General features: G+C 65.9%; 1 protein-coding gene across 1 annotated transcript; it reads right to left on the bottom strand.

Moving 5' to 3' along the window:
* Nucleotides 1-1,573: 1,573 nt before the first annotated feature.
* On the bottom strand, nucleotides 1,574-9,524 carry SEMA6B (semaphorin 6B). Its single transcript, XM_062510305.1, has 17 exons — nucleotides 9,457-9,524; nucleotides 7,547-7,695; nucleotides 7,039-7,168; nucleotides 6,709-6,769; nucleotides 6,509-6,571; nucleotides 6,069-6,170; nucleotides 5,740-5,830; nucleotides 5,547-5,666; nucleotides 5,369-5,457; nucleotides 5,020-5,237; nucleotides 4,675-4,806; nucleotides 4,269-4,418; nucleotides 3,571-3,765; nucleotides 3,180-3,320; nucleotides 2,865-2,942; nucleotides 2,625-2,683; nucleotides 1,574-2,547 (listed from the first exon to the last, which is right to left on the bottom strand). Exons 2-17 carry the CDS (start codon nucleotides 7,659-7,661, stop codon nucleotides 1,574-1,576), a joined length of 2,718 nt encoding a protein of 905 aa, XP_062366289.1. The 5' UTR covers nucleotides 7,662-7,695; nucleotides 9,457-9,524.
* Nucleotides 9,525-26,090: the final 16,566 nt, after the last annotated feature.

Raw genomic sequence — 26,090 nt, 5'->3', positions numbered from 1 at the left:
CCCCTTGCCACACGTCTCCTTGCCACTGTTCCCACCTCAAGGGACTTTATGGCCGCTGTCCCCACCCTCTCCGAATGTCCCCATCCCGGGTGAACCAACGCCGGGAGACCCGATGGCCAGCCCAGATGTCCCCGTCCCCGGTGTCCCCACGCCAAGGGACCCAATGACTGGCGTCCCCAGGGAACCCAACCCAGGCGTACCCACGCCAAGGACCGCCACATCAAGTGTCATTTGCCAGATGTCCCCACCCCAGGTGTTCCCGTGCCGCCAGAGCCCCTCACGGTGCCAGGTGTCCCCCAGCCCCCGCGGGAGCTCACGCCAGGGGACAGCAGTGCCTGATGGGGGACACAGGGCCGTGGGTGACCCCCGTGGGGAACGAGATGGCCGGGAAAGGGAACAGGCAGGGGACACGGCGGGTGTGTGGTGGCACGGGCAGGGACACGGTGCCGGCACAGCCTTATCCCAGGGGAGTTCCAGGGATATCCCAGGGGAATTCGTGGGGAAAGTGGGATGGGGGCCTTGGTGGGGGCGGGTGTGCAGGGAGAGCCCAGGGGTGCGTGGGGAGGGGCCGAGCGCGGGTGGGTGCGGGTGTCACCCTCTGCCCCCCAGCCCTGTCCCCCCCTCCCCCGGCCGGTCCCGCCTCCCAGAGGGGTTCAGAAGGGGCCGAGGCGGCGGCGGGGGAGTCGCCTCCGGTAACCGGGTGTTTATTGGGGCCGCGGGGTACAGCCCGCGGGCGGCCGCATGCATGGCCGCTGGGGAGGGGCTCCCGCCGCCCCCTGCCCTATTTACAGCCTGCCACCCCCTGGGGACCTGCCATCCCCCGGGGACCTGCCACTCCCCCGCGACACGCCACCCCGGGTGGGTGCCGGGCAGGGGTGGCACCGAAAGGGCACCCTTTGCCAGCAGAGAGTGGGTTCGGAGGGACCCCCCAGCGGTGCCCCCCTACCCCGGCTGTGCTTTCCAGGAGGGGGTGCCGGGGGGGGGGAGGAAGGATGGGCAACCCCCAGGCTGGCACTGGGAAGGGGTTGACCCCAGACTGGGGGTGGGAGTGTGCCCCATCCCCAGATAACGCCACATTCGGGGGGCCCCCAGCCCCCCGCACCCAAAATGTCCACCAGGTTCCATCACCACAACCAGTGCACCACCGGCCGGGTGTCCTCGGGGGGCTGGCAGCACCCAAAAGACCCCCCCGGGTGCCACTGACGGGCTGAGGGGCTGCGGGCTGGGTGGCACAGCCCAGTGCCCGTGTCCGTGTGTCCACTCTGCTGCCCCCCAGGGATCCCCGTCCCAGGGTGCTGCGGGCCCTGGGTCCAGCCTGGGGAGGGGACACGGTGGGCGGCCCTCCCCCAGCATACGGGACAGAGCAGCCGGAGCGCAGGGCACCGCCCCACGCCAGCCGGGGACACCCCCAAACCCTATCCGGGGGCACCCAGGGGGTGCCTGTCCCCCCCCCCTCACCCATGCAGCACCTCAGCCCGAGCCCGCAGCTCCTGCCAGGCCACCCCTCCCTGTCCCCAGGGAGCCGGGGGCCCCATCAATGTCCTGGCGAGGGGGACGCACACAGGGTAGGACCCTATTTTCCCGAGGGAGTCCGCTCCACGCCGTAGCGCAGGAGGTGGTGCAGGTCCGTGAGCGGCCGAGGTGTGCCCGGTGCCCGGGATGCCCGCGCTGCCGTCCCGTGCCGCCCGTAGCCGCCCGCCGCCGCCTCGCCGCTGTTGAACGTGTGGTTCCTCTTGAGGTGGGCGCCCGGGCGGCCCGTGCCGTTGTTGGCGTTGAAGTTCAGCTGCTCGGGGTGCCAGGGCGGCCCCTCGGTAAAGTCTCCCCCCTCCCCGCTGGGTGCCGAGACCACCCGCCGGCGCTCGGGGCTGGGGTGCGGCGTCCCCCCGAAGTCGCCGTAGGAGCTGCGGGGCGGGCGGCGGGCGCCGGCGGGTGGGTGCTGCCGGGTGCGGGGACCCTCCTGAGGGTCCCGACCCCAATGCCCGTCACCTGAGGAGTCGCTGAGTTCGGCCTCCAGCTCCTGGTCCACCAGGATGGCGTGGCAGGAGAGGGGGATGCCCCGCGGCGGGCGGCCGGAGCCGCCGTGCCCCCGCCCGGAGCCCGCGGGGCCGGAGCCTCCAGGGTCCCGCAAAGCCGCGTTGATGATGTTGTGACTCTGCTCCCAGGTGCAGTTTTGGAGGGCTCCGGGGCAGCGTTTCTGCTGCAGCGGGGTCTGCTCCGGCGTGGGCAGCACCCCCGAGTCCAGGTCGTGTTGGGTGACCTTGCCCAGCTCCTTGGGCCACCCGTTGGGCATGAGCGGGGCCAGCAAGGCGCCGCGCGCCCGCCGCTCGCCCAGGCGGCTGACGCTCACCACCGACTCACTGTGCGCCAGGATCGTCTCCTTGTCCTTGCGCCGCGCCAGCTCCTTGCGGTCCCGGTGCCCGATGAACCAGCACACGCTGAAGCCGGAGATGACGGCGCCGATGACGAAGGCTGCGACGGAGGAGATCACCAGGAGGTTCACCGACACCAGCCCGTCCGGCTCGTCCACGAAGCTCTCCGTCACCAGCCCTGGGGTTGGGGACACGTCAGGGGACCTGCGGGTGCCACCACCATGTCCCCAAGCCCGGTCCCGGCCCCGCACTCACCCTCGCACTCGCCCAGGTGGGACGTGCTGCCGCCGGCGATGTCCTGCTCGAAGGCCACCCTGGAGGTGCAAATTGGAGGGGGGGGGGTCAGTGGGTCCCCAATGGCCTGGCAGGGTCTCCCAGCCCCCTTCAGAGAGCAATGAGTTTGTTGAGGCTCAGCGATTGGGGGCTGCAGGACCCGATGTTCTTTGGGGACACGGCTGTCCCCAGCTCCACATCCCCCAGGGCTGGCAGCGTTACCTGGGGCTGGGCTCCAGGAAGATGCAGGAGCCCTCGGGTGTCCAGCCGCAGTAGGGATCCCGGCTCCCGAGGCAATTCCTGGCAGGGAGCAGAGACATCGGGGTCATCCCTGATGAGGGGGGGACACCACACCCCGCCCCCCTCCCGAGAGCCCCTGCCCTGCCCTGTGCTGTGCCTCAGTTTCCCCAGCCGTGCTCCCAGCTGTGCTGAGCCCTGATCCCAGCACGGGGTGAATTCCTAGGATGTGAGGTTATGCGAGCCCCCCCTCCTTGCCCAGCCCCAGCCGGCGAGCCCTGCCCAGCCCGAGGCACTCACTTCATGCAGCCCGAGTGCTGCTGGCAGCGAGCCACGGGCACCCTGGCCACGCACGGGGGGAAGGCCAGCAGCAGCGACCCCGCAGGCTTGTCCAGCTCCACCCCCAGGAGCCGCCGCTCATCTTCCGTGTCCCGGCCACACCTGGGGACAAGGCAGAGCTCATCACAGCCCCAGCCCTGCTCCACAGGGCCCTCCACAGGGCCTGTCCCAGTCCAGAGGAGATTTTCTCATCCATTCCGCCCACCCTTGCATCCCTCTCACCCATCCTCTCCATCCATCCATCCATCCATCCATCCATCCATCCATCCATCCATCCATCCATCCATCCATCCAAACACCCCACCCACTCCTTTATCAACCCCTCTCCCCCCTCTGGCACCCTGGCACTCACCTCCCGGGCTGGTAGGTCTCAAACTCCTCCAGGAAGACGCTCTGGCTGCCGGGGGTGGCGGGCCCGTGGCTGCGGGTGGCGTTGGGCAGGATGAGGAACTTGAGCACGGTGCCGGTGCTGGAGCCCAGGAACACCACGGTGTGGTTCCCCCACGGCCCCGCCGCAGTGTCCACCGCGATCTTACGGAGCTGGTACCTGCGTGGGGGGAGGGAGTAGTGTTGGGGTGTGGGGGAGTCCAGGTATCCCCAGGGAGGGGAAAACTGGGGCAGGGTGAGGTACCCAGCCCCACAGCCCCATCTCCATGTCCCCATCCCCATCTCCGTGTCCCCCACCCCAGCCCTATGTCCCCAGCTCCAGCCCCACATCCCAATCCCCATCCCCACCCCCCCAACCCCAGGTCCCTGTCCCCATTCCATGTCCCTGTCCCCATCCCTGCTCCTGCCACGGCTGCCCTGCCGGCGGGAGGCTGCGGCCCGAGAGCGCCGCTTGATTAATTCCCCATCAAGCAGCAATTAAGGCAGATTTAATTAGGACGAGACAATCTTGACTGCAAAGTGTATGAGATTTATCAGCTCTCCCAGCGATCCCAGTGCTGGCACAAACGTGGAGAGGCAGCACGGGAGGCTCTGGCCAGCACCTCCGGCACCTCCCAGCCCCTTCCAGTCCTCCCAGTGCCCCCCAGCCCCCCGGGTACCCACCGGGTCATGGTGCGGAGGATCCAGGGGGCGTTGCCCAGGGCCGGCACCGCCTCGTCCATCAGCGGATGCGTCTTGACGAAGTTGAGGATCTCGTCGGGGAAGGCGCTGGAGGAGTTGTAGCGCATCCCCGGGGACGCGCAGCACCCGGGCCTGCGGCCACGGCACGGCTCAGTGGCTCTGTCCCCAGCCTGTCCCCAGCCCCGCTGGTGGTGGCCGTGGTTATCGTCACCCCTGTCCCCATCCCTGTCCCCATCCCAGCGGGTACTGGCTGCTGTCCCTGTCCCCAGCCCCGTTCCTTTCCCCAATCCCAGCCCTGTTCCTGCCAGCCCTGTCGCCGTCCCCATCTCCACCAGCGCAGCTGCAGGCGCCAGACCTGCTCCTTCCTGTCCCCATCCCCGTCCCTCACCGTGGCTTTGGCACCATGTCCTCTGGCACAGGTGTCCAGATGGACTCGGGTGACTTCTGCTCCCGGAACCGTCCCTCAAAGACAGCGGCCACTTGGGTCATGTCAAAGGCGCAGACGGCAGAGCCGGGAATGCTGTGGGAACACGGTTGGGGGGTGAGCACAGGGGGGCCCCAGGGAGCGCGAGGGGCCCTGCAGATCCCAAATGGAAACAAGTCCAGACCCTGTACAGAGCCCAGCCAGACCCCACCCACCACTCAACCCAGATCCCACTCAGACCCAGTCTGGATTGCAGCTGGCACCCAGCTCAGACCCCGGGGATCTGGGCAGGGCACAAGAGGCTCTGACCTGTTGGTGGGTGTGGAGAACACGGCCAGGACCACGGGGCGCCCATCCAGATCCAGGATATCTGTCACGGCTTGGATGACGTTGAAGTAGAAGTGGGAATCGCCCGGCACGGAGCAGTTGAGCCGGGCCTTGAGGAAGGATGTCCACTGCTTCTCCAGCACCCGCTGCGAGCCCCCCATGTCGTTCTTGCACACCCGGGCCACCCGTGACACCACCACCTGCGGGGGGGGACACTGTCACCACTCAACCCCAATGGCTGTCCCTGTGTCCCTGTCCCCACCCCGAGTGTCCCTGTGGCCATCACAGAATGGGTTGGGTTGGAAGGGGGTGCAGGGACCATCGACTTCACCTTCTCCAGGTAGTTGAACTCCATGGCAATCTCCCGGAAGAAGAAGTAGACGTGGCTCCTCCATTCCACAGCGTGCACAAAGTAGGGCTCTGCGGGGACAGCAGGGTCAGGGGTGGCTCAGGGCTGGGCCACAGGGGACACGTGCCATGTCCTGGCACAGCGAAGGGTGGGCACACACCTTTGAACCACTTGGAGTCGTGTTTGACGGTTCGCAGGGTCGGGCTGTCCCCGAGGCTGCGGTAGATGACGGCATCAATGGCCAGGAAATCGGTCACCGTGGCCGTGAAGAGCATCCCCCCTGCACGGGATGGGGTGTCAGCAGGGCTGGGGGACACGGTGCCCACTGTGACACTGGCAGTGCCACCACTGACCTGTGAACAGGGCCACATTGGCGTGCTTGGGGTCGTAGGGACACCGGGCCATGCCGCTGATGTTGTCCCCGACGGGCTCCAGCGTGTCCATCTAGAGAGGGTGACAGGGGGATGTGAGGAACACCCGGGCACGGGGGGGACCCGGGGTCCCCATCCCAAGGGGGGCTCAGGCTGGAGTTGGCACAGACAGGGTTGAAGGTGTTGATGCTGCAGACCCTTCCCATAGGTGCCCCCTCCTGCCTTCACCCCAAAATCCTTCCCATGCGTGTCCCCTCCTTTCCCGACCCCAAGCCCCCCTCCCGCAGGGGGTCCCCTCCCGGGGGGCTCACGCTGTAGTTGGCGCAGACAGGGTTGAAGGCGTTGGTGCCACAGACGAAGAGGAGGCTCTCGTTCCTCACCAGCAGCACCTTGACGAAATTTCGGCACTCTGCCTGTGCCGGGGGAGGGGACCATCACCTTTGGCACCCCAAAGCCCCCCTACCTCATCCCACCCCACCTGGAGCTACATCCCTGTGAGGGAATGGCTTGGGGGGGGGGGCTGTTCTCGCCCCACAACTGCATTTGCGAGAACTGGGAATGGGATTTCTGGCCCCCAATAATTAATTAATTACAAATCAAATTAGCCAAAGGGCCAATAAATCAGAGAAACAACTGGCACGGAGTGGGGCAGTGACACTGGGAGGGGACAGGGTGTGACACGGCCACAGAGGGTGCTCAGCGCCCCCCCCCCCCGGGGATCCCCATGGGGTGAGGATCCCCCAGCCCGTACCTCGTGCTTGCCCTTCATGCGGCAGATGCTGATGTCGTGCTGGTTCGAGTGCCACGTCAGCTTCTGGGGGGCGGGGGGAGAAAGCAGTGTGGGAACAGGGAGAAGCCAACAGCACTCCTGGAGACCCTCCTGAGGCCCCTCAGATCTCCTTGAGACCCCCCCCCCCCCCCCCAGCACCCCCTGGGACCGCCAGCACTTACCCGGTGGTAGCGCAGCTCAGCAGCCCCACTGGGCTCCAGGCTGACCCTATAGACGTTGTCCCTGGGGAGGGGGACACGGGTGTCACCACCTCCCAGCAGGGATATGTCCCCCAGAGCTGGGGGTACAGGATCCACGCCCTCTCCCCCCGGGAAGATTTGGGGTGCTGGGGTGGGCAATGAACATCACCAGGGCAGTGTTGGTGCCAATGATCCCCCCCCAGTGCCCCGTGGCAGATTTTGGGGTGCCCTGGGCATGTAGTGGGGTCCTTCCCAGCCAAGAGGAGTGGGGTGGGTGTGGGATGGGAGGTTTTGGGGTGCCGGGGTCCAGACCTGTCCCCGATGAAGAGGGTCCGGTTGACCTTGAGGATGCGCTGGATGTTGAGGCGCTGGGTGCCCCCCGCTTCGGGGCCCCCCGGGCGGGTGGTGCCTTGTCCCACGAACACGGGGTAGTGCTTCACATCTGGGGGGGTCACACGGGGTTCACACGGGGCCGGGCACCCCCACACGGTCCAGGTGACCCCTACACCCAGCCTTGCCCAGAGAGGCACCTCCCTCCTGCCTTCCACCCAAAATTCCCCCCCCACCATGGGTGCCCCCCACCCACCTTAACCCCAAAGCACCCCAAAACCCCTTCCATAGGTGCCCCCAGAAGTAACCCAAAGCCCAGCCTTACCCACCGGTGGTCCTCTCCTATCTCTATCCCAAAAACCCTCCCTTGGGTTCCCCCTCCTGTCTTCACTCCAAATCACCCCAAACCCCTCTCCCTTTCCATACCAAGCTGTGCCCCCCGTGCGCCAGCGCAGCACCCCGACCCCTCCAGCCCCGGGTGGGCACTCACAGTCCGGGAGGGCCACGGCGATGGGGCCGGGCTCCTCGGGGAAGGTGCCCCTCGCCGTCCTCTCGGCCACCAGCAGCAGCAACAGCACCAGGGGGACGCGGGGTGGGGGTCCCATGGCGACCCCCGCCCGGGGTGGGCACCCACCGCACCTGCGGGCACGGGCAGGGCTGGGAGGGGCAGCACCCACCGGGGTGCCGGGGTAACCCCCTCCGGAGCACCCCAAACCCTCCGGTGACTCTGGGAATTGGGGCCACGCTGGTGGTTTGTCACCAGCGGCACGCGGGGAAGCCGCTGTTGGTGACAGGGCAGGGATGGGGACTTGGGGACAGGGGGATGAGGACACTTGGACAGGGGGACACGGGGACACGAGGACGTGGGGACAAGAACTCCACCGGCATGTCTCGGAAAATCTCCGGGTACAGTTCACACCCCCCATCCAGACAGCCCCAGTGCCACCGCCACTGTCCCCACACCACGCTGGGCCACCATCCCCACCCTGCTGCCCGCTCCCGAGGGGTTGGGTAATTAGCAGCCGGGCAGGGAATTAATTGATCATTAATTCCATGGGAGCAGGGAGCAGGAGCGATCGAAGCGGCGCCCTCCTCCCCCGCGGGGACCGAGCACGGGTGACATTGTGGGGGGCTGAGGGTCACAGGGCCCGGACACCGGGTGGTGCCAGCGGGGGGGACGCCTCCCCAGCCCCTGCCTGGTGTCACCGGCCCCGGGTGAGACCCGGCACTGTCCCCACCCCGCTCCCCGGGGACATCTGACCCCGACCCTGCTGTGTCACAGCCCCCGGGCAGGAGGTGACCCCAGTGGGACCTGACCCTGGTGTCACAGCCCCTGGGGACAACTGACCCCATCCTCAGGGTGTCACAGCCCTGGGGATACCCAACCATGTCCCCACTATCTCAGAGACATCCAAATCTGTCCCCGCAGTGCCACAGCTCCCAGTGACACCCAGCTGTGTCCCCACGGTGTCCCCAACAAGCAGGGAATGAGCCCTTTATGGCCGGTTTGTCACACAGCAGCGCCCGACATTGCCGGAGGGAGGAAGGGGGGACCCCAAAAAGCCACCCCGGGGAAGGGGCTCGGTGTCCAGCGGTCACCTGAGAACCCCCCCAGCGCCGGGTGGGGTTTGGGGGCGGGGGGGGCAGTCCTGTCGCTGCCTCGGGCTCCTGGAAGCCGGAGCGGGGGGTGCGGTGTCACCGTCCCCCAGCCTGCGATGGTAACAGGAGCCTCCGGCACCATAAATGCCGGCGATTGTGCGGGAAAAGAAAAGGCAGCGGGAAGAGGGGGGCACGGGGAGGAGGGGGCGCGGCGGGGAGGGGGACACGGCAGCAGCGGGGTGACAAACAGGGACCCATTCACGGCGGCGGCGGAGCGGGGGGACGGTCTCCGTGCGTGTCCCCAGCGTCGCTGTGGGGAAACTGAGGCAGCGGGTGGAGTCCGGGGGGATGTGCCGGGGGTGAGGGGGGGGATCTCCACATGGAGCGGAGACGCGGAGCGGGTGAACAGCGTCGGGCATGTCCCTTGTCCCTGTCGCTGCTCCGTGCCTCAGTTTCCTCATCCCAGAGCTCGCTCAGCCCTCACCCGGCACGCACAAAGTTTGGGGGGGCGGGGGAAGCTGCTTCACGTGTCCCACTCCCCCCAAACCACCCAGCATCTCGGCGACCCCCGGCACTGGGGGAATGGGGCAGGAAGGGGGGGCAGCCCCCAGTGCTCCCCATCTCGCTGCAGTTCCCAGGGGCTCTGAGCGCAGCGGGATCTCTGATCCCACAGAGGAGGGGTGTCCCTGCTGGGAGGGTCACTCTGCCCCCCCTTCCCGTCCCTCTCCGGAGCTGGGAGCCCTTCCCTGTGGCATCTGCAACCCCCCACCCCCCCAGCCCCCAGCGCCGCTCCCTGCCCACCTGAGCTGCTCCGGCCGTCTCGGCCGCTGACGCGATGTCACCACCACTGTCCCCTCCGCGCGCACGGGGGGTCCCGCATGCGTGACTCCCATAGCTGGGGGTGGGCACCCCCTCTCCAGGGTGGGCACCCCCTCTCCAGGACGCCCCGGCGGCGCTGGGGGCTCCGAGAGCTCTCAGCTGTCACATCAACCCCCCGCGACCCCCAGGGGAGGGGGGCCCGTGCCCCCCGCCCGCGCCAGGTGGGAAGGTAGGGCTGGCTGATGTCACCGTAACCGGAGCCACCAACCACCCCCCCCCCACCCCGACAGCTGTCACCGCAGCCGGGGACCCGGGGGGGGCACCCGTGGGACCCCCGAGCGGCACCCCGGCGTCTCCAAGGGAAAACACCGGTGGGACTGCCCCGGACACAGAGCGGGGACAGAAGGACAGCGGGGTCCCCCCCCTCCAGCCTCTCCGGGACCCCCATCCTCATAAAGCCCTTAGAAAGAGGGTGGGACACACCGGGAGTGGAGGTGACACCAAAAAGGGACACCAGGAAAGGGGGACACACACAGGGATATACGGGGAGCAGTGGGAAAGGGGGGACACCGGGAAAGCGGGACACACTGGAGAATGGGGGGGGACATTGGGAATGGGGGGGACACACTGAGGAATGGAGGGTGGGAAAGGCAGAGGACACCGTCAATGAAATCCCTTAAAACACAACTTTTTGGGAATCCCGTCCCTGGTATAATCTCAATTTCCACATTCCACTCCATCGGTTTAATGCCGGATTTTGGGGTTATTTCCTTCAGAAGGGGCCCAACGCCGACAAGAAATCAGTAATTAGTTACGCTAATGAGGCTTTACACACACAAACCCCTCCACATGTTTCAGCCCCCCAAAATGTGGCTCCCGGTGCCCTTGCCCAGTGGGGTCACACAGTGCCGCCCCCATTGCCACAGAGGGGTTTGGGGGTCACCAGCAGAGCCCCCCCAAGTGCCACGGGGACCCCCCCAATCCCAGCTGCTGCCGCCGCCGGCGCTGGGGGGCTGAGCCCCCCCCGGGTTTCCGTTCCGGGGCCGGTTCAGATGGCAGAGCCAGGAAGCAGCTGTCCCCACGGCAGGGACGGAGCAAATGTCACCCCGGCCACCTGGCACCGCGCGCTGGCCTTGTCCCTGTCCCTGTCTCCTGCCCTGGGTCCCCCCCCTTTCCCAGCGGCACCTCCCGGGGGGATCGCACCAGCACCCCCAGAGCTGCGGAGGTGCCGAGGGGACGGGGGAACAGCAGCACCGGAGAGGTCCCCGCGTGAGTGGCAGGGATGGGGGGGGTCACCGTGGTGGCCGGGGGTGGGGGGACACAGCACCCACCATTTACCTTGGCGCTTCCACGGCCCCGCCGGCGGCTCAAATGTCCCCTCGGGCCTCCCGCTCCAGTTACCGGCTCCGCTTACAGCTGCCGTTTATAGCCCCGGGCCCCGTCCCTCGTCCCTTGTCCGTTGTTCCTTGTCCCTGTCCCCTCCCCATCGCCCACCGGGTGGGGACTCAGGAGTCTGAGACCCTCAGGACACCACAAGCCACCGGGGGCGTCCGTCCCCCGACAGGAGCACGGGGGATGGTGGGGACCTCGCGGTTACCTTGGGTGGCTTTGTCACCCACCGTGGGTGCCCAGAGGTGGCCCCGGTTGCCGGGTACCCCCCGGGTGACACCCATAGGTGCCCTGACACGTCCCTTGTCCCTTCCAGCACGCCGGCCGTGCTGGTGGCCGGCCAGAGCCGCATGGTGATTTGCATATTAAATACAGGCTCATCTGCATATTAAGGACGGTTTCCTAGCGAGGAGGATCACGCGTCACGCCGAAATAAACTCCGGGGGGGGGGAGGAAGACGGGGTGGCAGACGGAGTTCTGTGTGCCCCCCCGATTCACACCCCTTGTCCCCTGCTGTCCCCCCAGTTCACAGCCTTTGTCCCATCCTGTCCCCTCCCAGTTCCACGGGACAGGAGCCTCCCGTCCTGCCGGTCTCCTCAAGCCGCTCGTCCCTATTCACACACATCCCCTCATGTGTCTCCTGTCCCCCAAAGACTGTCACCCTCCTTGTCCCCAAAGGGGCACATCCCTGCCCCTCCTGTCCCTCCAAAACAGCCATTCCCCTCATCCCCCTGGTCCCCAAAGCCCCACATGTCTTCTTGTCCCCAAAGGCACTCACCCCCCTCGTCCTGTGCCACCCCAGGGGCTCCGTGCCGTGGCGGGGTCCCCTGGATCTCAGCCTGTCACCTCTCTTTGTCACCCACATGGCCCCAGGGCCGGGACAACAGCAGCTCCGAGTCACCGCCCGTGGCCTCGTGCCTCAGTTCCCCTTCCACATCAGGAGAGGGAACCCCCTGTTCCTGCCCCGAGCCTGGGCACCGCCCTGGGAACCCCCACCCAAAGCCCTGCCAGTCCCGGGATGGCACCTCCCCCATCCCCAGGGATCCTTGTCCCCAGGGATTCCTGTCACCTTATGGAGCCCGTGTCACCAGGGTGTCCCGCTCCCGAAGAGCACCTTCCCCAGAGTGTCCCTTTCCCCGTGGACCCCTGTCCCCATGGGTGTCCCCGAGCAGGCAGAGGGACACCAGCTCCTGGCTCAATCCCACGGGAGACCCTACAATAAGCCCTGGAGTGTTTACATCCGGCTCCAGGCAGGAACCCTGCAATTACCTGCCAGGACACGGAGCCCTGGCGTTCCCGGGATGGGAGGCTGCCAGACACACCCACACCACCCACTGACACCCCAAACCCACCCCAAAAACACCCCAGTCCTCAGAGAGCAGCCCTACAATGATCCCAGCTGGTCCCATATCAAAACCCACTGACCCCAGAGCCAGAGGAACCGGGGGAGACTCCAGGGGTTGGGACCAAGGGTCAGCCCCCCCGCAGCCGGGTCCGTTTTTAAGCCCTAATAAAGTTGGGGGTTAGGTTTTGGGGCTTTGTTGACATTTGGGTCCCCCCTCCCTGTGACAGCTATGCTTTTCCTGTCAGGAAAACTGAGCTGTTCCAACTCTCCAGGCCCAGAACCAGCACTTCCCACTCAGATTCCCTTCAAACTCTTGTTTTTAAATAAAGTTAAATATCTGCTGGGTTCAACGGGGCAGAGAGGGACTGGGGGTGGCAGGTCACCTCAGTGTCACCTCACTGTCACTACAGCGTCACCGTAGCCTCGTCATCCTCAGCATCCTGCTGTCCCCAAGGTGATGATGGCCCTGGAGGTGGCACTCAGGGTGCCCACCTTCCCTCCTGGAACCACCCAGCTCCCAGGAACACCAAGAGATGGGGACACCGGAGGGGACAGGAGCCACGGCCACCCCCAGCAAATCTCCTCCTGCCACCGCCGGTGTGCCCAGAGGGTGACAAAGTGACAAGTGGCTTCCGGTGCCAAGGTGTGGGTGAGAGCACGTGAGCCTTCGTCTTGCGGCCTCCTCCTCCTCCTTCACAGCACCATTCTCTCCATCCCACTCTCTGTTTTAGGAGTGTCCTCTGTCATGGCTGGGGACAGGGATGAGCTTTGTGGGGTGACACCCAAAATCCTCCTCCCCCACCTCCGTGAGCCCCACGGGAGCTGTGGGATGCCTGGAGCCAGGATGGGGGCTGGGACTGCCCGGGGGGACAGGGTGGAGTGTGGGATGTGGGATGAGGAGTGGGATGCAGGATGTGCAGTGGGATGCGCAGATGGAATATGGGATGTAGGATGTGGGATGTGGAGTGGGATGTGGGCTGGGATGCAAGGTGGAGGATGGGATGGAGGATGGGATAGAGGATGGGATGCAGGGTGGGATGGAGGGTAGGATGCAGGGTGGGATGCAGGGTGGGATGCAGGGCGGGATGCAGGGTGGGATGCAGGGTGGGATGCAGGGTGGGATGCAGGGTGGGATGCAGGGCGGGATGCAGGGTGGGATGCAGGGCGGGATGCAGGGTGGGATGCAGGGTGGGATGCAGGGTGGGATGCAGGACGGGATGCAGGGTGGGATGCAGGGTGGGATGCAGGACGGGATGCAGGGTGGGATGCAGGGCGGGATGCAGGGTGGGATGCAGGGTGGGATGCAGGGTGGGATGCAGGACGGGATGGAGGGTGGGATGCAGGACGGGATGCAGGGTGGGATGCAGGGTGGGATGCAGGGTGGGATGCAGGGTGGGATGCAGGACGGGATGGAGGGTGGGATGCAGGGTGGGATGCAGGACGGGATGCAGGGTGGGATGCAGGGTGGGATGCAGGGTGGGATGCAGGGTGGGATGCAGGACGGGATGCAGGGTGGGATGCAGGGTGGGATGCAGGGTGGGATGCAGGGTGGGATGCAGGCCGGGCTGTGGGATGCCAGCGGCACGCAGAACAAAGGGCCATTGTTCCCAGCGCCGCCTCCGCGCTGCCGCCTCGCCGGAAGGTCCGAGCGGCCTCACCGCCCTCGGAGCTGCTCCTTGTTCTCCCGGCACAGCCCGCGGCTCCCACCAGGCCACCGCTGTCACCGCCACTGTCACTGTCTCTGCCACCCCCGCCGCCATCACCGCCGCAGCTTCCCAGGCACCAGCGCCCAAAGCCTCAGGACAGGCCGGTGTCCCTGTCCCCTGCCAGGTGTGCCAGGTGCCATCTGCGCGTGGGGGGGCGTGCACGGGGTGTCACGTGCGTGCGGGGGGTGTCACCGTGTGTCGTGTGTGCAGGTGTCGGTGTGTACAGCAGGTGTCACACGTGTCACATGTCGCTCTCTGTCAGTGTGTGCGCACCAGGTGTCGTGTGTGTGTGTGTGTGTGTGTGTGTGTGTGTGTGTGTGTGTGTGTGTGTAGGGGCTGGCAGGAGGCACTGGGTGACACACATGTGCAGGAATGTGGGCACCAGCTGGCACCTGTGTGTGACGGCATGTGGGCACCGGGTGGCACTCGTGTGTGCAGCGGGTGGCACCTGTGTGTCTGTGCAGGGATGTCACACGTGTGTTCATGGGTGTCACACGTGTGCAGGTGTGTCACACGTGAGAGGCGTGTGCTGGCATATGTGTGACCAGGGCTGTGCACACAGGGCTGGCACGAGGGATGGAGCCAGCTCCGATTATTTTGGGTAAGGATGGATCCCAGCTCCCAAACCTCCACCTTGACACTTCCTCATTTCCCGGCGTTTTATCTCAGCGCTCCCGGCGGGAGGTGATGGATGGGGCGGTGAGAAGAGCCCGTGATGTTTCCCCCCACGCCGACCAGGGCCGGATCCGTCTCTCGGGGTGACCCGCGGGTGCTGCCACCGCTGCCTCGTCCCACCCCAGCCTCTTCCATCACCCTGGGGCTGTTCCCAGCACTGCCTCCCTCCCGTCCTGGTCCCTGTTCCGTGCCTCGGTTTCCCCACCCGAGCCCCTCGCAAGCTCCCGCAGCTCCCACGGTCCTTCCCGAGGCCACCGTGTCCCTCCCCCCCCCCCGTGTCCCTCCCAGATCTCCCCGGCGCCAAACCCGGCGCTGAGCTCGGCCGCGGCGCTGCCGGGTTTGATGGGATTATCCCGGCGGGCGGGATTACACGGGGAAGAGTGAGGATTAGCCACGGCGCATCGGCACGACACTGCCACAGCCACAGCCACGCCGCCAGCCGCCCGAACTGGGCTGAACTGGGAGCAACTGGAGCCCAGGTGTGACGCCAAGCCCCAGCGCGGGGCTCCCCCGGGACCGGTGGCTTCAGCAGCCGCTGTTTAATTAACCGGCTGCTGGGAACCGGCACAAAGAGGCGAGAGGGAGCTCTTTATCCCACCCCCCCCCTTTTTTTCTTTTTTTTTAATTTGACAAAATTGTAATTAAATAGGGAGTAAAATCCCGTTAGCACACGGGAGTCCCTGTGGGATCTCCTCTGTGCCAGCCCACTGCTCTTCCTCTCCCCCCGCTTCTCTCAGGGAACCCAAACCCTCATCGCCCCTTTTGTGGGGATGCCACCAAAGCCTGGAGCTCCCTGGGGCCCGGCTGGAGGGTCCCCAAGGCCATCGTGTCCCATTTGCCGCTGGGCCGGGCACTGCCGAGGGTACCGAGCCTTCTGTGGGTGCCACGCTCCGACTCCAGCTCCAGCGCCATCCCGGGCAGGGGCGGCAGAGCCGGGAGCTGCTCGGGACGCAGCTCCCGAGACGCCGGTGGCGATGGGCGACAACAGGTAAGGCAGGCACAGCTCCAGATGGAGCCGGGGCTGCTCCTGCTTTTCTTTACTACTGTTGATGTCGCCCAAACCCATCGGATGCACAGCGACACCACAGGGAAACCATCCCGGCCGGCCCCTGCTGACCCACCGGCCTGGCACAGCGGGGAGGTACCGGCGTGGAAAAGGCACCCTGGAAAATCCCGTGTCCGTGCCCGGTGGGACAAACCCCCCGACACGAGATGGGATCCGGCCCCGGCGCCGGAGGTGCTCCAAGGGCCCGGCGCAGCTCAGCCCACTGAAAAATTAAATCGCATCCAAACTGGCAGGTTTAATTAAAAATATTCCAGCTTGTCTAGGGATACAAACCGCATCCGGCACTGCAGCAGGGATCTGCATCCAGCTCCGGGAAAGCAGGGCCGGGCTGTGCCCCAGCACCGCTGTGGGACTGCTGGCGGCAGCACAGGAGTTACTGGTTTAACTGGGAGCCAAAACATCGCCTGGCGTGTGCAGCCGCCTGCCAGGGCCGAGGGGACAGGGACGCCCAGCCGTGTGCCACTGCTCTGTCCCGCGACTGGGGGCTCCTGGTGGGGCTGGAAGGGACACAGAGCCAGCAGGGTCCTGGCCCGGGGCGAGCACGGGACGTCCCTGCAGCCCCCCAAGGGGACAGTCCTGCCGTGGGTGGCACACGCGTGTGAGCTCCTGTGCCCCCTGCGGGGTCACCGGGCTGAGCTGGGCCATCTCCCTTTGTTGTGGGAATGGCACCAAAACCACCGGAGGGGGCTCCTGGGAGGGGGGATGAGCCGTGTCCCCCCACACTGACACACCGGCACTGATGGAGGGTGGCCGAGCTGCCCCCGGCACCCCCAGAACTAAACCCGAACCCCGGGGCCAGATCCTGACACCCCCCCTCCACAAAAGCTCCCCAGCACAGCCACGTGCCCCGGGGACAGCGGGGACAGCGGGGACAGCGGGGACAGCGGGGACAGCGGGGAGCCAGCTACAGTGTGACCCCCGGGACGCTGCAGAAGGGCTCTGGAGCCGCGCTGGCCCCGCTCAGCACCCCGGGAGCCGCCGGGATGTGACCCCAGCACCCACGGGCTGTGACAGGGGGACACCGGGCACTGCCCGCCCGTGGCACCCCGGGACGGACCCTGGGCCAGCCAGAGCTGCCCTCAGTGTCATTTTGTGGGGTAAACTGCCAGGGGGGCCACACAGAAGGTCCCCCACACCAGCTCAGCTGTCCCCTGCCCCATTCCCAGCGGTCCCTGGAGTAGGACCCGGCCCTGCTGGACCCAAAGAGACAGCGGGGGGCACCTGGGGGGGACACGGCGGTGCCACAAGTGCCATCATCACCCCCACCTCTCCCAGGCAAACAGAGGCGGGTGACCCCCTGGGTGGTCACTCAGGGCAAGTGTCTGACACCCCCTCCCGGCACCCCAGGGATTGGGGATCCCCTCTGCAACCCCCCACAGCTCACGGGCTGGCTTGGCAGAGGGAAACTGAGGCACGGCAGGAAGCAGAGCTCACCCAAGGTCACCCCGTGCAGACGGCACAGGCCCGCGGGCATCCCCCCCGGCTCTAATGGGGGGTGCTGGGCCCCCTCCCCAAAACCCCTGCACAGGGACGGGGGTCCCCACTCCCTTCTGCCCCATTGGGGGGGGGGCTGGGGGGGGTTTGGGGTGCCCCAGCCCCCCGACTGCTCTGGGTGGTGTGGGATGATGGAGGTCACTCAGGGGGGTTTGCCGGGGTTTGGGGGGTGCCCGGGACACCCCAAGTGAGGGTGACAGGGAGGATTTGGGTCAGACAAAACACCCCCAGCCATGTTATTTTAGGGTTCCCCCTCGCCAAATCTGCCGACGGTGCAGTGGTGCCGAGCCCCAAAAAGGGGGACAGACCCCCCCCCCCCCCCCAGCCTGGCAGACGCTGCCTGCTCGGCCCCCCCTGCCCTGTCCTGACACCCCCCCATGCACGGCGGGTCCCCCACTTTTACCGGCTGCCCCCCCAAGCTTTGTTCCCACCAAGTTACAGCCCCGAGACAGAGCCGGGCACCCCCAGGATTTGTGGGCGCTCTGCCCCCCACCCAGCCCTGCGGGATTATTTGAAGGGGGGCACAACTACCCAGCCCCACCAGGCTGAGCCTCGTTGCTCGCTGCCCTTTTGGGGATTGCATTGGCTGGACCCCCTCATTTCAGTATCTCCGTCCCACCCCCCCCCCTCCCCCCGACCAGCAGAGGCTGCCCGGGGTGGGGGGCATAGACCAACCCCTCCTTTTCTTATCCCCCCTACCCCCGAAAAAAAACCACCAACAAGCCCTGGCTGCTTCCCAAAGAAGCTGCGGAGGCAAAACGGGAGCCCGACGAAGCAGAGACCCCCCCGATCCCATCCCTATCCCCATCCCCATCCTCCCAGCTTGGCGCGGGGGGGGCTCCTTGTCCCGCGCCCATCGCCGTGTCCCGGGGCTGGGGGAGGCTCTGGGTGCCTGTCCGGGGGGCTGATGGGTGGGAGGGGGGCGTGGGAGGGGATGGGGGGTGGGACTGGGTGTTGGGTGGAGGGGGGGGGCTCAGGGGTGCGGGGGGTTGTGGGGTGCTGGGCTGGGGAGAAGGGTGCGGAATCGGGACGCTGGGGGGTGTGGGGGGGACAGGGATGTTGGGGGGACACATCAGGGTGCTGGGGGGAGCAGGGGTGTGGGCGGTGGGGACATGAGGTTGTGGGATCAGGGTGCGGGGAGGGTCTCCGGGGTGCCGGGGGGGGGGGGGGGGGAGAAGGGGGGCTGGGGGTGAGGGATGAGGGTGCCGGGATGCTCGCGGGGTGCCGGGCTGGGCTGGGGTTGCGGGCTGGAGATGGGAGGAACGGGAGGCAGCCGGGGGGGGAAGAATTGGGGTGCGGGTGGGACCCCCAGGAGTGCAGGGGTGGGGATGGCGATGAGGGATGGAGGTGCTGGGGGGGGAAGCGGTGCAGGGGGCTCAGGCTGCAGGGAGAGGGGACAGAGGGGTGCGGGTTGGGGGGCGCGGGGGGGGCCCCTCCAGCCCGTGACCCTTCAAGGTTCCGCCCGCTCCGCTAACAAAAGCGCCGCTTCCCAATGCAGCAGCGGCGGCGGCGGGAGGAGGGAGGGGGGGGGGGGGGAAGCACCCCCTTTTCTCCCTTCCCCCCCACCCCAGGATGGGCAACGGATGGAGGAGGAGGAGGATAAAGCGGGACGGGACCGCATCGGGAGGGGGGCGGATGGAGGGGCACCGGCCGCGCTCTTACCTCTCCGTCCCGGGGGGGTCCGGGGGGGCTCGGGGGGACAGCGCGCACCTGCGCCCACCGGCAGCGGCTCGGCTCGGCCCGGCCCCGCTCGGCTCCGCTCCGCCGCGGCGGGAGCGCCGGTACCGGGGCCGGGCGGGGCGGGGCCGCGGGGGGGGGGGCGGGGGGCCGGGGCCCGGGCCCGCCCGGTGGCTGCGGCGGCACCGGGGCCGCTCCGGCAGCAGCGGCGATGGAGGAGCCGCCGCCGCCAGCGCTCCCGGAGCGGCTGCGCCCCCCGCCCTGCCCCCGCCCCGGGGAGGCGGCTCGGCCCGGCCCGGCCCCGGGCCCCCCGCCCCCGGCGGGGAGGGGGGAGCTCGGAGGGAGCCGGCCCCGCCCGCCTCGGCCCCCCCCGAAAAGGGACAGCGCTCCCCCCGCATTCCCGGGCACCGGCAGGGGTGGGACCGGCCCCCTTCGTCTCCTCCATCAGTTTCGCCCATCCCGGTAACCGGGAGGGGCTGGGATTGATCCCCCCCCACCGCCTGCCTGGGTTTTCCTCCATCCTCGGCACGAAGACGGGTTCAGACCGAGTCGTCCCCCGTCCCCCCCCACCTCTGGCACGAAGAGGGACCGAGGCCGACCCCCTCCGCCCCTTGCCTCAGTTTCCCCAATTTCCCATCACAGTGAGGGGCTGGGACCCCATTTCCCCACAGCCTCGAACGTGATTCCCCTCCATTGCTGCCGAACGCGTCCCTGTCCCCAGGCTGAACCCCCTCCCTCCCTCCCTCGGTGTGAGCCCCCCCTCCCTTGCCTCAGTTTCCCCTCGCCCACAGGCGCTGCTCTGCACCCCACGGGTGCTGCCCACCCAAACCCGCCCACCCCGGGCTGCAGGGGACACCAGGATGTGCCCCGGGGGGGCACCCGGTGGTCTGGGGATGACACCCAGGGTGGGGGCCTAGCACTGCATTACTTTGGTCGCTTTGTTGCTTTTTCCCATCTGTTTTAGCCTGAAAAACCCCAAATTGAGGTAAAGCCCTGTCCGGGTGCCATGGGTGCCCCGAGATGCGCCCAGGGTCCAGCCCGCCCGGGTGAGCAGGAGGTTCGGATCGTGATTCACCTCTTCCTGCATCCCTCCGGTCCCTGCCTGTTCCCAGGGCAGGGAGGGGGACGGCCACCCCCGGGGGGGACACTGGCGGAAGGGGGGTCTCCAGGGGAAGGAAAGAGAGGCATGACTCAGCGCCTGAATCACCATCCCCAGGGGGACAGCGAGGGGACACCGCGAGCCCCTTGACCTGTTCACACAGCCCCGGCCCTTCGCTCACCCAGCTCGGGCTCATTACGGCTAATTAATCAACCCTCCTCGGAATTAATTCCTGCAAGCACCGTCCAGACGCGTTTTGCCACCACCCTGGGGCACCCCAATATCCCACGGATAACCCATGACACCCCAGCATCACACGGCACCCAAATATCCCTTGGTACCCCACCATCCCCCTGCACCCCATGGCACCCTAATATCCTAGTGGCATAATATCCCAGGTGACCCCGACACCCTGCGGCAGTGGCGGTCCCAGGACTCCTCCCGTGCAGGAATTTTGGCTGGCAGTTTGGAAAACAGCGGCCCTGGGAGGGCTCTTCCCATCCGCAGCCTCCAGATCGGGATTTATTCCCGGATTTGGGGATTTGTGTGACCTTTAAGGGAATAGCGCGCTCCGCGGAGGAGTCGATGGGCTCGGGTGAGTCCCGCAGCCACTCGTGCCGTGAGCAGGGCCGGTCTCAGCCGTGGGGTGGGGTGCGATGAGGGGGGGCAGGGCTGTGTCCCCCCCACCCCGCCTGTGCCCCGCCAGCCTCGTGCATCCCGAGCACGCGGGGTGGGAGCCGTGACCCCCGGCCTGTCCCGGCACGCCTTGGCACGGCACGAGATCCCAAGGCCACCCTGGCCCCCCCTGCTCCCTGCTGGGGCCCAGGCAGGGGTTTTGGGGAGCAGTGCCTTCACTGTCCCCCCCCCCCCTCTGCACCAGCAGAGCTCCCACCCAGCCGGCGATGGACCCTGGGCCCCTCCACCCTGGGGGGGGGCAGGAGCCCCAAAGCCGGGGGGTCCTGGCATGGCAGCCCTGCCCTCCCTGGCAGAACCCCTGGATCTGGACTCCAAGGCATCCCCCTCCCTGTGTGTGTGTGGCTGTGCACACACATGTCCTTGTGTTTACACCTGTGTGTCCATCCATGTGTCCATCCCTCTGTTCATCCCTGTGTCCATCCCTGTGTCCATCCCTGTGTCCATCCCTCTGTCCATCCTTCTGTCCATCCCTCTGCCCATCCCTGTGTCCATCCATGCGTCCATCCCTATGTCCATCCCCCTGCCCATCCTTGTGCCCATCCCTGTGTCCATCCCTCTGTCCATCCCTCTGCCCATTCTTCTGTCCATCCCTGTGCCCATCCCTGTGTCCATCCCTCTGCCCATCCCTCTGCCCATTCTTCTGTCCATCCCTGTGCCCATCCCTCTGTCCATCCCTCTGTTTGTCCCTCTGTCCATCCTTCTGTCCATCCCTCTGCCCATCCCTGTGTCCATCCATGCGTCCATCCCTATGTCCATCCCTGTGCCCATCCCTGTGTCCATCCCTCTGCCCGTCCCTCTGTCCATCCTTCTGCCCATCCCTCTGCCCATCCCTGTGCCCATCCCTGTGCCCATCCCTGTGCCCATCCCTGTGCCCATCCGTGTGTCCATCCGTGTTTCCATCCACGTCCCCCTCTCCCAGCCACGCCCAGGTCCCCGCAGAGCCGCTGTCCCTCACCCCGCTGTGCACTCTCTGTCCCCGCAGCTGCCGCAGCCCCCCCGGACCCCCGGTCCCCCCGCAGCTGCCGCCGGCCGTGCCGGGGCCGGCCCTTCCCGGCATGCGGGCGCTCGGGGAGGAAGAGCGGTAATTAAGTTAATTTGCACATGCAAATCATCCGCAGTTGGAATCTGTTAATTTTATAATTCGATGTTTAATGTACATATCTGCTGTGTTTTCCCAGGCAGAAACCCAACATTTTCTGGGCGCTAATGACGGGGACCGTGCCCCGGGGTGGGGGACAGGGACCCCCCGGCGGTGCAGATGCTGGTGAGGCACCCGGGGTCAGCCCGGTGGGAAGGGGGTGCATCCCACCCGGTGAGGCCGGTGTATGCTTGGATCAGCCCCAAAAATGATGGAATTTGCCCCATTCTGGAGGCGGCGTGGGTCCTTTCCACCCTCCCTGGCCCGGAAGTGTTTTGGGATGATGGGGGTGAGCGGAGACCTGGTGACTCGTGTCAGCTAAGGGGGGAGGGGGCGCGGTGGTAGTCACCAGAGAGTCCCCTCCCTGCGGGGTCACCTATGGCATGGGTGGCAGCACCCAGCACCAACCACCAGCACCCCAAAATGCAGGAGGCACGGGCACAGTGTCCCCTCTCCCTTCCCTGTGCACCGCTGGCAGCTCTGCTGCCTCATCCCCAAAGTCCTGCTGAGAATGAGGGGGGGGCCCTGCAAAAACTGGAGCCGTGCCCAGGGTGGGCATCACCCCAAATACTGCCCTGAGGCTGAGCATCTCCCCAAATACTGCCCTGAGGCTGAGCAGGGCCCCAAATACTGCCCTGAGGCTGAGCATCCCCAGGGCCTGGGCATCATTCCAAGGCTGAGCATCACCTCCAAGTCGAGCATCCCCCCAAGGCTGAGCACTCCCTGGGCCCCAGCAGCACCCCAGGGCCAAACATCACCCCAAACCCACCCCCCCCCAAAGGCAATCATGCCAGGCACAGCTGCCAGGGATGGCTGGGGCCACTCCAGCCCGCTCCCTGTTTATCTGCAGGACCAGCTGGGGCTTTGCATGTGCCGGATTTGTGGGTTCCCTTTGAAGCTGTGGCTGCCTCGGCGAAGATAACGCGGCTCCCCGCAGCCTGGGCTGGGCAGGACGTGGTCACCCCTTCCCGGGCTGGATCCGGCTGGGAGCTCCCCCAACCCCCAAAAGGCAGGGAGCGGCCCCTGGGGAGCAGGCGAGGGTGATGCCACCTTTCTAATGAAAACTAATTGCCATTAATCCCGTCTCATTGTTTACTCGGGGCTGATTTAAGCACATTTCAGGCAAGAGTGAGCAGTTGAACATTTCTAATGTATTTTTCTTTCTGCTTTAATGACCTTGTTGCTGCCACCCCGCTGCCATCTCCCTGCTTCAGGAGGTGACTGGTGACTTCATCGAGTTCATCGGGACAGAGAAGGACCCCCCAAGGCTGCTCGGGGGGGTTGGGAAGGAGCTGAGCTCCCCGAGCCCCAGCGGGACCCGGCTTGGACCGGTGCTGGCTGATTATCCTTAGCCCATTACCCCCATCAGTGTCCCCTAGCTGTGGCTGTCACCTTCACCGGCCTCTCCCGTCCAGATGCACCCCGAGGCCAAATCCAGATGTTTACAGCTGTTTCCAGCCCTGAACAGCCCCCCTCCCCGGCCGCTCTCCCCGAGATCCCACGGCTGTGCCATCCAGATGTGTCCCCCGTGACCCCATTCCAGCTGTTCCCACTGTCACCCTAGGGCCATCCATCCATCCAGCTGTTGCCCCCAGGCTCCCAAAACAGCTGCTCCCACTGTGTTTCCCCATCCAGATGTGCTCCCAGGAGCCCGGCCCGACCCAGCCCAGCTGTTGCCCCAGTCCATGGCCCGTGCCCCCCACACCCCACCCCACCCCACCCCGGTGCCCCCCAGCCCCCGACCGAGCTGGGGCTATTTTTATCTTCCTTTCAGCTCTCTCCTGCTCCGGTTCCATCCGGAGTCAGTGACTTTCACAACCTCCTTTATTCCAGCCCCAGATTTCAGTTCTCCCTCCCTCTGGCAACGAACCAGCTCCGGGGGGGTGTCCCACAGAGGTGACCGTGCCCCCAAATCCGTGGTGAGGGACTTTGGCTCCTCCCTGATGGAGGAGTTGCCCCCACCCCTGCTCCCTCCTCAGCTTTCCTCCTTTCTCCTCACGAGGATAAAATCCTCAAGATTTCCGTATCCTACTGAGGAGGAGGAGGAGAAGGAGGAGCAAAGTCAAGGCTTTTGGGTGGGCAGGGCTTTTCCCCTCCCCGGGATCATGGTGTGGCGATGGGGGGAATGCCTCATGTCCCCCCAACCCCCCCGATCCTTTCCTTGAGCCCCTCCCTCTCAGCTCGTGCCTCAGTTTCCCCACCAACAGACCCCCAAACCGAACCCCCAGCCCCCCAAAGTGACCCTGCCAGATCCCAGCAGCCCCCCACGTGAATCCCCCCTGGAAGGGCGGCTCTTCCCGGGGAAAGTCCGGGGCCGGCTCCTGGCTTGGGGCCCCGGCAGCGATTGTGATTTTCCCCTCAAGCGTGGCTAACACCGGCCCCGCAGCACAAGCCAAAGCATTTTCCACCCCCGGAGGAGTTCGAGCAGGACCGGCTGCAGGGACAAATCTGGGCACGTGGGATCCCCCCCACAGCCAGCAAGGGATCACAAGGATTTCACCCAAAATAATGGTGCAAACTGGGAGCGGCCGCTGAACCCATCCTGCCATTTACTGGGATTTTTTATGTCCCCTCCCTCAGCTATTTTCCAGCTTTCAGCTCAGTCCCGTAGCTCTGATGTTGTCTCTGCATGAGGATAAACCCCCAGGAACTGGGGTTCTGTTCCTCAAAAAGATTCATTAATTCAAGGACAATTAGAGTCGGAAAAGCTGCTCGTAAAAAAAAAGTCTCTTTATTTATGCCATTATTATAGCCACAGAGTAAAAATGATACGCTCCTGGCTTTGAAGTAGAGCAAACAAACCGCCCAAAATGGTTAAAACACCCCAATTAAATGGTGAAAATCTTGCCCTTCCTCCCTGCCTAAGGACTGGAGTTAAGGTCAGCTCTTTCCTTCCTTAATCTGCGATTTTTTATCTGGATAGCAATTTCCCCTGGGCTGCCAGCCGGTTGGTAAACGGCCTCTTTTGTCTTTAGCCCTTCCTTTCTCCTCAGGAAAATGGAATCCGGTTTTTCTGTCCGTGTTATTTATACACCGGTGCCCGATGGATGCCACAAGCCGGTGGCGCTCCCGCCGCATCCCGGGCTGGGGACGCTCCCGCTCCAGGTGCCTGCTCTGGGCATCCGCCCGTGGCTCGTTTAATGTCCCCGTCTGTCACGGCGAGCGGCCGGGACACGATCCAGAGCTCGGGCTGTGGCGGTGAAGTGCCAAGCCGGCACGCCGCGGGCGCCTGGCAGGCGCGGCGAGGGTTCACCGGCGTTTCCCATGGCCCAGCACGTCCCCACCCCTCCATCCTTTGTCCCCAAAGAGGTTCCTGCGCTTCCTCTGGTCCCCGGACCCCCAGGCCGGAGCCTGCACCCCCTTCCTGGGGAAGCCTTCGGCCTCGCTGAGCCTGGGCTTTGCTCCAATCGATGCTCCAGCCTCTCTTAACACCCCGCAGGGATCGATGGACAAGGCAGGGAATTGCCTGCACCGAGGGACGTGGATAATCCCCCTGGCAGGGCTCTGCCTGCGGCGCTCACCTTAACCCTGCCCGTGCCGTGGTGGCCACCAGGCTCCCGGGCAGTGCCACCCTCTGTGGCCGCCACCGGGGCCTCTGCTCACCGCCGTCCCCAGGGCTCTGCCTGTATCTGCCCTTCCTCCAGCAAAGAGTTCCCACAGCCACCGAGAAAACACCAAAACCCAACCAAATCTCCCCAAAACTGCACCAGCTGGTGACACTGGGGTCATTTCCCTGAGTGGAGGGATGCCACTGCCCGTTGCTGAGCATCTCCTCCCCGGATCCCTTCCCAAACCCTTTCCCAGATGCCCCGCCAGATCCTTTTCCAGATCATTTCCAGATCCCTTCTCTCCACTTCCACAGAGCAATCCAATCACTAAAAGACAATTTGACACCTTAAGATCACAAACGAGTGAGGAGCTGCCCGCGCTCCCGCTCCGGGCCGGGTGCGTGTCCTCCGTGGGCTCCAGGCTGTGGCAATGTGGGAATGTGGGAATATGGGAATGCGGCAATGTGGGAATGTGGGAATATGGGAATGTGGCAATGTGGAAACGCGGTTATCCCGCCCTGCACGCGTGCCTGGAGCAGCGGAGCATCCTTCAGCCGGAGAAGGAACCAGCCCAGGCGGTGGCAGAGCCCTGCAGAGCCCTGTCACAGCTCAGCACACGCATGAGCTCATCACGGGGGGGATGCAGGTCCCCGAGGGCTGACACGGCCAGGGATGCTGGGGACAGCGATATCCCCAGCGAGGAGCTGGATCCCATCCTGGGGAATCGGCTTTCGAGGAAAAGCAATGTGGGGAGAGGGAAGAGGAAGCTGGAAATGCTCCAAG

Source organism: Cinclus cinclus, chromosome 28, assembly GCF_963662255.1.
Source record: "Cinclus cinclus chromosome 28, bCinCin1.1, whole genome shotgun sequence".
NCBI lineage: Eukaryota > Metazoa > Chordata > Aves > Passeriformes > Cinclidae > Cinclus > Cinclus cinclus.
Note: the sequence above shows the minus strand (reverse complement) of the source record. Positions and strands in the feature narration are given on the sequence as shown.